Source organism: Nicotiana sylvestris, chromosome 8 (genome assembly GCF_000393655.2).
Source record: "Nicotiana sylvestris chromosome 8, ASM39365v2, whole genome shotgun sequence".
NCBI classification, from domain to species: domain Eukaryota; kingdom Viridiplantae; phylum Streptophyta; class Magnoliopsida; order Solanales; family Solanaceae; genus Nicotiana; species Nicotiana sylvestris.
Window position 1 is genome coordinate 183,710,964 of NC_091064.1, and position 11,033 is coordinate 183,721,996.

Genomic DNA, 11,033 nt, shown 5'->3' on the forward strand with positions numbered 1-11,033 from the left:
AACAATTCTTTTAATAATAAGAGATTTTCAAATTTATATTTCATCATTTACCAATTAATCTCAGGCCAAGGCGGCAATATCATTATTTGTAAATTTTCAGGCAAGCAATGCAAGCATATGCAAATAATGCTGAGGTCGTACGATCCGATCCAACATAATATTTAAATTGTGCACTGCCAGAGGGTCGAATGGCGCGAACCATATATGCATCAATTACCCCGCTCGCAAATGATACATGCGATGCGCTCAAATATAAATAAAAAATTACCCCGCTCGCGAATTATACCTGCGACACAGGTACACATAGATACACACATTCAAACAGTCAATCAAGACTTCATCAGGGAAACAATTACCAAAGGAAATGACAACTTCTCTTTTAACAGTCCAGAAAGTGATATTTAGCCCTTTAGAAATTTGTTTACCGAGTTCGATACAATTTAATCCCTTTTAAATTATCAATAAAGTTACAAGTACGACAAGTAAAGCATGCTTTTAGGTCCTAGACTACCTGGACTTAAGCATAATAGTAGTTACGCACGGACTCTCGTCACCTCGTGCGTACGTAGCCCCCACATATTCAATTATTTTACCTATGAGAATAATTCCCTCTTATAAGGTTAGAAAGGAGACTTACCTTATTCTGCAGTTCCATAACCGGCTTCCAGGCCCTTCAATCAACTCAAATCAATGCACAACGCTCCGAAACTAGCCAATAATTATGCAAACCCATTAATATACGCTCGAACACTCATAATAATTCAATTTACAACAAATTCCTAACTCCGCTCGAAAAATCGATAAAATCACCCTCGAGCCCACGTGCCCGGATTTCGAAATTTCTCGAAGATAAACTTTACTTATAACCCCGTGAACTTAAATATATAATTTATTTCCAATTTCATGCCCAAATTCATGGTCAAAATCAAAAAAAATATCAAATTTAGATTTTCTACCAAAAACCCCACAATTTCCACTAACTTCCATGTTCAAATCCCTATATAATAATGTATATAACTCAAAACTACTAGAAACTACTTACCTCATACTTGGTGATGAAAATGACACTCCCAAGTTGCTCCAAAAATCGGCTCCCACGAAAGATTTGAGATGAAATGAGCCAAAACCCGTCATTTAAATAAACACACTGCCCAACGATTCTTTGCACCTGCGGTCACTTGATCGCTTCTGCGGTTCCGCAGGTGCGAACAAATTACCGCTTCTGTGGTCCAGGGCTTCCAGCCCATTTCCACTTCTGCGCCTTCCCTTCCGCAGGTGCGGTCATGCTTCTGCAGCGAGATGAATGCATCTGCGGTCCCATCACTCCCAGCCAAAACAGCTTTGCGACCTATAGAGTTGCTTTTGCGGCCCCGCACCTGCGGCCCAAGTCTCGCAGGTGCGGTTACACTAGAAGGCAGCTGCTCAATTCTTCTTCTAACTCCAAATTCGATCCGTTAATCACCCAAAATCCACCTGAGGCCCCCCAGGACCTCATCCAATTGTACCAATACATCCCAAAACACATTATAAACTTAGTCGAGCCTCCAAATCACATCACACAACATCAAAATCACGAATCACAACCCAATTCAAGCTTAATGAACTTTAGAACTTCAAACTTCAGCATTCGATTCCGAAACCTATCATATCTCGTCCGATTGACCTCAAATTTTGCACACAAGTCATAGTCGGCATTACAGACCTACTCCAACCTTCGGAATTGGAATCCGACCCCGATATTAAAAAGTCCACTTCTGGTCAAACTTCTCAAAAACCTTCAAATTACTAACCTTAGTCAAATGACTCCAAAATGACCTACGGACCTCCGAATCCACTTCCGAAAGAGCTTCCAATACCAGAATCACCATACGGAGCTATTCCCAAACTCAGAATCCCAAACTGACACCGATAACATTGAAATGCTTTTCAACCAAATTTATGAAATTCTTCCAAAATGCTAATTTCCACAATATGCGCCAAAACGCTCCCAGATCATCCAAATACAATCCGGACATACGCCCAAGTCCAAAATTATCATACGAACCTATTGGAACCTTCAAATCCCAATTCCGAGGTCGTTCACTCAAAATCAACCCTTAGTCAGTTTCTTCCATTTTTAAGCTTCTAAAATGAGAATTCTCTTTCCAAATCAACTTTGAACTCCCCGAATTTCAATTCCGACTATGCGCACAAGTCATAATACTTGAAGTGAAGCTGCTCACGGCCTCAAACCGCTGAACGGCATGCTTGAACTCAAAACAACCGATCGGGTCATTACATTCTCTCCCACTTAAACATATGTTCGTCCTCGAACGTGCTAAGAACTTCGTTGGAGTTGTCTAAAATCACTGTTAAACACCTCGGGCACCTACCCGTGCTACCACAACTCAGTTGAGCACATTAGCTCGAGCAAATCTGAAGATATCCTCTTTTATTCAAGCAAATAAACCTAGAACTCAATTCCAACACCTGAAATTCTCTACCAGGCATGTTTCCAACCTACAAACACCGTATCAATCACTACACGATGCACCAATACATGATTGCATACCTTTGCTGAATTCACACTTTGCACTGCATATCTCATGTGACCATAATAACATCCTCTGATAACAATAGCCGAAATTCCATGAATCTGATGCTCCCAATGCACCTCATGACATATATAAGTATTTTTCCAACTTTTACAATACCGCCACGATGGAAGGGATATGTAGAAATTCATAACCAATTGTCGAGTCAACAAATCATTGAGTCTATACTCCTGACTAGAATCAGTATCTCATTCTAAACCAAATAATGGCGTTTGCCCTTCAATATGCTTCATATAATCTGTTCGCACTGATCCTAGATCCAATAATCTCGTCTCACCCAGTACAAGATGCTTAGGTAATAAGCCACCTCAGACATGACCAAAAGTCTCATATGATGCCAAAATATGTCGATAGGATACAAACTTGAAAGTGATACATAAGGAAATCGAACTCTGGAATGGACTACTCAACTCACGCAACTAATTAGACCACCAAAAAGGTGTCACAAACCTTTCTCAGAAAAATGGAAAACAAAGCACACAAAATAGAATATAGGGGACTGTACTCAACATCACACTGTTGCGGCGTGCAACCTGGTCCAAACAACATACCCGTGGCGGCGTGCCACCCGATCCACACATAAGATTTATATAAGGAGATACATACTGAGCTAGAGTGCTCATTACTACAAAATACCAAATATCAGCCACAAGCACGCTAAGTGCATAATACCATCCCTGGGGAGACAGATATCGTCATACGCTACAAAACTCCAGCACAACTTAGATGCGATGTATGATCTAAATCTCAAGAACCATCTTGCTCATGTAATACCATCGTTACCCAGAACCTCAATACATAAGAAAATTATCAAGCCATTTCACAACTCACACGACACAATATAGTATTACATGAAATAGATGACGAAATAACATCCAACGTCCGAATACTCCTCCATGAGGAGCGCTATGCTGAAATGAACACATATGGTCCAACATAGAGCTCATATTCATATTTAAATCTATCCATAGAGCACAAGCCGATTCTGATTGCACTATACTAGGCTAATAACCTTTCAAGGGCCTATAATAACCCCTCCTTCCTATAACTTGCAAGAACAACCATCATAACCGGAGTAAACCTCCACAGTCTAGAACCCGATGAACCGAATGCCCTTCAAGAATAAATTCTTAAATTAGCGATATTACCACAATCTTCATATTTGGTTTAAATCTTCGATCTATCAAGTAACTACATGTCACACTTATACAATCTTCCTGTGAGATATGCTCCCACTGCCTTCCGTACCAGGTAACAAGTCTGCACATCCTTACCACCGGCTGCATTAATGTTGTAAAGCAAATCAAGAATCTGCAGATCAATACACAAAGACTCTTGCACAAGACGCTGATCTCAGGTGTTGAAGACAATACCATCTTACTCTAGACATCCAAATTTTGTTCCTGCTCATCTGAGCTCGTGACATCCTTGTCAATACCGAACCGCAAACTTGATCCTTACTTGCAAGTTTCATACCACTCACTGCACCTAACATGCTAATATGTGGTAGCATAAGAATCATACCATACTCCCTGAACCACTAATAGGGTATACACTTACTCATACAGAACCTTTTACTTAGCTCATTCCAAGAGAACCATAGCAACACCGAGTGCATTCTCATAATCGTAGAACATGCAAATCCTCAAATAGTGGTCTAAACCACCATAACCCTTCTGGGATCAGCCTACACATAACAGGCCATAATACTTGAATAATCCCAAATAAAATCAATTACGACGGCCATCAAACCTCGCATGTGCCGTCACAAATCACATGCATAACTTAATCACGCAGAAGGAACCGATCACTGCCACCAATATGCCAATTCAACCATAGCTAACCAATCTAACTTCTTCCAATTTATCCTTGATTGTCTTAGAAATAATAATAACTCCATTCAACACATAACAAACTCAATCCACAATCATCTTGAGTGGCCTTGTATCACGAGGCCATGCTGTCTCAAATCCTGCAAATCATCTCATACCCTCCTTGTGCGCATGCTCACATCCTCAACTGATATGCCCGTTCCGATAATTACTCTATGAATCCGAAGTCTCTTTCTCTTATTCCTACAAATGCTACGATGCAAGCCGAAGATATCATAGAATATTAGAGACTCTTATCATAATCCATTGCAAAAGCTCGATTCTTAACCATACTGTAGGCTTGAAATCCTTAGGCACTGCATTTTTAACCTTTGAATTCACTAGGTCCGCTGTTGAGAGTCACCCACTCTGGCTTGGTCCCGAATATAATCAACTCCAAGGCTCCGTTGGCACATGAACACTGATCTCTATGGAGCAACCGAATGAATCACTTCCCTTGTAAATCACCTCTGTACGAAACACAAATTCTGAGTCTTCCCAAAGCCCGGACAAGAATCGATAAGGCCATTTATGGCACACATTTCTCAATCATTTGCTCAAATCACCACGTATATTCTTTTTCCTTAGCTGAAATAACTCACCAATATGCCGATAACCGGAAACCTCACAAGTAGATAACCATGCAACCCAATCGTAGGTGGTGGGACTATCCCACTTAGCTTGGAGCCGCCTATTGCATACTCTGGAACCCACCAAGATTCTTTATCTCTTATTGACATAACCTTGCGCAATAATAAAATATCAGTAGTGTAAAAAATCATGGATTTTATAAGGCGATTGCAAACTCATAAATCTTGGAGCGAGTAAACAATTCTTTTAATAATAAGAGATTTCCAAATTTATATTTCATCATTTACCAATTTATCTCAGGCCAAGGCGGGAATATCATTATTTGTAAATTTCCTGGCAAGCAATGCAAGCATGCTCATGCCGAGATCGTATGACCCGATCCAACATAATATTTAAATTGTGCACTGCTAGAGGGTCGAATGGCGCGAATCATAGATGCATCTATTATCTAGCTCGCAAATCATACATGCGACGCGGTCAAATATAAATAAAAGAATTACCCCCTCGCGAATCATACATGCGACGCAGGTACACATAGATACACATATTCAAACAGTCAATCAACACTTCATCAGCGAAACAATTACCCAAGGAAATGACAACTTCTCTTTTAACAGTCAAGAAAGTGATGTTTAACCCTTTAGAAATTTATTTACCGAGTTTGATACGATTTAAGCCCTTTTAAATTGTCAATAAATTTACAAGTACGACAAGTAAAGCATGCTTTTAGGTCCTAGACTACCCGGACTTAAGCATAATAATAGCTACACATGGACTCTCGTCACCTCGTGCTTATGTAGCTCCCACAAATAGAAGCCCATATTCAATTATTTTACCTATGGGGATAATTTCCTCTTACAAGGTTAGAAAGGAGACTTACTCACTCCGAAGTTCCATAACCGGCTTTCAGGCCCTTCAATCAACTCAAATCAATACACAACGCTCTGAAACTAGCCAATAATTATGCAAACCCATTAATGTACGCTCGAACACTCATAATAATTCAATGTACAATAAATTCCTAACTCCACTCGGAAAATCGATAAAATCACCCTCGGGCCAACGTGCCCCGATTTCGAAATTTCTCGAAGATAAACTTTACCCATAACCTCACGAACTTAAATATATAATTTGTTTCCAATTCCATTCCCAAATTCGTGGTCAAATCCAAAAATATCAAATTTTAGGTTTTCTACCAAAAATCCCACAATTTTCACTAATTTTCATATTCAAATCCCTATATAATCATGTATTTAACTCAAAACTAGTATAAACCACTTACCTCATGCTTGGTGATGAAAATGGCACTCCCAAGTTGCTCCAAAAATCGGCTCCCACGAAAGATTTGAGATGAAATGAGCCAAACCCGTCTTTTAAATAAACACATTGCCCGGCGATTCTTCGCACATGCGGTCACCTGACCGCTTCTGCGGTTCCACAAGTACGGACAAAATACTGCTTCTGCAGTCTAGGGCTTCCAACCCATTTCCGCTTCTGTGCCTTCCCTTCCGTATCTGCAGTTTCGCTTCTGCGACGAGATGACTGCATCTGTTTTCCCAGCACTTCCAGCCAAAATAGCTTTTGCGACCCATAGGATCACTTCTGCGGCCCCGCACCTGCGGCCCAAGTCTCGCAGGTGCAGTTACACAAGAAGGCAGCTGCTCAATTCTTCTTCTAACTCCAAATTCTATCAGTTAATTATCTAGAATCCACCCGAGGCACCCCGGGACCTCATCGAATTATACCAACACGTCCTAAAACACATTATGAACTTAGTTGAGCCTCCAAATCCCATCAAACAACATCGAAATCTCGAATCACAACCTAATTCAAGCTTAATGAACTTTAGAACTTCAAACTTCAACATTCGATGTCGAAACCTATCAAATCTCGTCCAATTGACCTCAAATATTGCACACAAGTCATATTCGACATTACAGACCTACTCCAACCTCCGGAATCGGAATCGGAATCCGACCCCGATATCAAAAAGTTCACTTCCGGTCGAACTTCTCAAAAACTTTCAAATTACTAACTTTAGCCAAATGACTCCAAAATGACCTACAGACCTCCGAATCCACTTCCGGTTGCGCTCCCAATACCAAAATCACCATACAGAGTTATTTCCAGACTCAAAATCTCAAACGGATATCGAAAACATTGAAATGCACTTCAACCCAAATTTATGAAATTCTTCCAAAATACTAACTTCCACAATAGGCGTCGAATGCTCCCGGGTCATCCAAAATCCGATCCGGACATACACCCAGGTCCAAAATCATCATACGAACCTGTTGGAAGCTCAAATCTGGATTCTGAGGTCGTTCACTAAAAATCAACCCTTAGTCAGTTTCTTCCAACTTTAAGCTTCTAAAATGAGAATTCTCTTTCCAAATCAACTTCGAACTCCCCGAATTTCAATTCCGACTATGCGTGCAAGACATAATACCTGAAGTGAAGCTACTCATGGCCTCAAACCGCTGAACGGCATGCTAGAGTTCAAAATAATCGGTCGGGTCGTTACAGTTTTATTTTAGTTAAGGTTTTAATGAGACACATTATCGGTTGAATAGACATTCAAGGGGGAGTGTTATAAATAGAATTCTATTTAAGGTGAATGTCTATATTTTAGAGAGGTTTTAGGGTTTGTTATTTGGTGGCTAAGTCACTTTTCCCCTAAAAATAGATGAGCTCTATTTCATTGTAGTTGATCCAAAATCAATAAGAATTCTCTCTCCCTACTTTTTTCTGCAATACTCTTCTATTTTTATTGTTTTATAACAAATACAATATTCTTGAAAGTCCCATACTATTAAAATTAAGTAACAAATTACAATATAACTGTAAAATACAAATATTTTTCTTTTTCATTTTTCTCATAAAAAAATTGCAGGCTAATTAATCAAGGCTAAATTGAAGAGATTTTTGCTACTATAGAAGACATACGATATTCTTGAGCATCTTCCCTCATTTCTCATTCCTTTGTATCTCTATTCTTTGAACACTCTCCATGAATGTTCTGCAAAAACCATTGGTAGTGCAAAAATTAATACATATTAGCAATAGTGTCAATGTATTAATAACACAGCATAGAGTGCAAGTTCATACTGCCAAGGTACATCTCCAGCAAGCATCCAGTCTCCATCCTTATCTTGGTACAAGATCGTAAAGCATGTAGTATGATTGTCAAGATTTAGGTCTGTAAAGAATAATAATAACAATATGAAACTTATTATCAATTCAACTTTCATTAGTTACATGATTTTTATTTTAATATAATTAATTATGGGAGTGAACTTACATTTTGCAAACATTTGAATTAAATTGTGGTTAAGAACTTGATAAGAATCATAGAGCATTAGATTAACCTTCCTTCCAATGGCCACTCCTTCCATCTTCACCTTCACGTACATGGGTTTTCTTTCATTTGTAATCCACCAACCATGATTATAATTCCCGTGAAATTGCTTTTTTCTCCAAATGTTAATTGGTGGCCACCCAACTACTTGATTTTCTTCCTCAGAATCACTGTATTATTACAATTTATATTCAAAAAAAAAAAGGGGGGGGGGGGGGGGGGAGAGAAAACAATATTAGTAAAATTACTCATTTGAAGCAAGTATCTTGGCAAAAAGGGAAAAGGATAAAAATTGACCTATGCTATCCTAAATGGATCGTATCGAACTTATAGTGTAATATTACTCCTATATTTAGAACAAAAAAAAAAAACTCCTTTTTTGTGTGTGATCCTAACGCAGCTCTAACTTGAAGATCGAGTAACCTAGTCAAAAGTAGAGGGGTAAATTTGAATATTTTTTCTTGAAAAACTTGGACACATGGAGCCATTTCACACTAGAGGATCTGTTACTGACGAGGACAATTACAGACGATTTGCTAAATATAATTGTTAAGTTATGAATTTATAAAAAGTGTAATATAATGTAAATTAAAATTGAGCAATTTCTAATAGTGTACCGTTAAATTGGGCGTTTTCTCTTAACAAAATCATCAACAAGGAAAAAAAAAAAAGCAATCACACGTAAAAATGATCCTGCAATATCAATATATCAAAGGAATAAAGATGACCTAATTTATACGGAGAAGGGTCAAAAATGCCCGTGAACTATTGAAAAGGTCTATGAATACTCCATCTGTCTATTCGGCTAAAAATTGCCCCCTTCATTCACCTTTTTGGTTCACTTATGCCCTTTGGCTGTTAGGTTAATGCTGAATTTAAAAATTAATTATTTAAATTCTACGTGGCAACTTCTTGTTGGTCGAAATTAAAACATCTAACCTATTAGAAAGATACACCTATATCTACCCGTTTTTCGGACTAACCCGCTCCAAATACTAACTTGACCCGAATAAAAAGTTCAAATAAAAAAAAGACGCCCCACTTCCATTTAACCCATGAATTTACATGTGTTCATTTTCTTGATTAATATCATGTATCACATTATCATCGAATAAGTGTTCATGAACAAATTAAACAAATAAGCAAATTCTAGAACGAATGAGCTAATGATTTTCTTGATAATAATGTGGGGCGAAAATCTAGGTGTAGTCCAACGGTTTATGATATCTTCCAAGCAATAACTTCGCAATCTTTCCGTTATGTAAAAATGATTAAGTTAAACTCATCTTGAATATAATGCAATTTGTGTCTATCATGTCAATTGAACTGGATGCCATAACATGAAAAAGAAAATCACGTAGTAAATTTGCGTCTATATGTTCGCTGCAACTTCCACGGAGCTTTTGTTCCATGGAGTTTGATAGAAGTGGAACTCTTTCTTTTAGTTGAACTTTTTGTTCGGGTCAGGTTAGTGTTTGAAGCGAGTTAGTATAAGAAATAGATATGAGTGAGTCTTTCTAATCATATGCTTTAGTTTTGGTTAAGAAGTAATTGCCACACGGAATTTAAATAAATTATTTTTAATTCAGTATTGACCTAATGGTTAAAGGGCATAAGTGAACTAAAAAGGTGGATGAAGGGATATTTTTAGCCCAATAGGTAAATGAAGGGTATTTTTAAACCTTTTACACTAATTTAGGGGCATTTTTAACCCTTTTCAGTAATTTATATTGGGAAAATATAGCACATTGTTAATATAAACTTTATACCGTTAATGTAATTTAACGTATTATTTCAGATTAACATGTTGGTTACAAAAATGTAAGTTATCTACTTACTCGTCGCAAGCCTTAAACGGTATCTGCTTTCTTCCATGGTGATCGTCATCACCATTATCTTCTCCTTCTTCATTTGGTTGGCCATCCCATATGAGCAAAGACAAAGTTTTACGTTCAACTCCTTCACTGCCATTCTCAAAGGCCTCTGCAAAACTACGTTTCTGCTTCACCTCTGAGAAGTTATCACCAAAACTATCCTTCCTCATCATCATTTTCATCTCTTTCGGTTCAAATCTTGCAATGCCATTTTGGCCTAATCCTTTGATATTGGTAGGAAAATTATTATAAGGTAGAGCAAGACCAAGCTCAAGCTCCATATCATAAAAATATTATATTATAGAGGTTATAAAATAATCTCAACAGAGAGAAATAATGTAGAGAGCTTTTTTATATTCCATTAACTAGGCTAGCTTTACTTTGAAGTTGTACATGTTTATATATAGTAAACTTAAAGAGAAAGAAAATAACAAGGGTAAACAATGTCGGTTGAGAAAGGAAAGAAAAAGGAGAATCCATTGAAGTTGGGTCGGGCAAAAGAGTAGCACTGATATAGAAGTTTATAGCCCACCTTGTCTCTCTCTTGTCCCCATACTTACCATACATATTGGTACATCTCCTCTTTAATATCTATCTCACACACACTTATTACACTTTAACACTTCACGTTTGTGTGTGTTAGAGGTACTAGGAAGGTGTTTTCTTTCTTGTTTCTCACTCTCTCAACCCCCCCCCCCTCCCCCCAACACACACACATATATATAAAGAAATTAAGCAAATTCAA

At 38.0% G+C, this 11,033-nt stretch overlaps 1 protein-coding gene across 1 annotated transcript; it reads right to left on the reverse strand.

The window, feature by feature from the left end:
- Positions 1 to 7,798: 7,798 nt before the first annotated feature.
- On the reverse strand, positions 7,799 to 10,660 carry LOC104243612 (auxin-responsive protein IAA28-like). The gene is made up of 4 exons (XM_009798828.2): positions 10,253 to 10,660; positions 8,358 to 8,584; positions 8,165 to 8,255; positions 7,799 to 8,075 (listed from the first exon to the last, which is right to left on the reverse strand). The coding sequence occupies exons 1-4, from the start codon at positions 10,567 to 10,569 to the stop codon at positions 8,024 to 8,026; spliced, it is 687 nt and encodes a 228-aa protein (XP_009797130.1). The 5' UTR covers positions 10,570 to 10,660; the 3' UTR covers positions 7,799 to 8,023.
- Between the last annotated feature and the right edge of the window lie 373 nt (positions 10,661 to 11,033).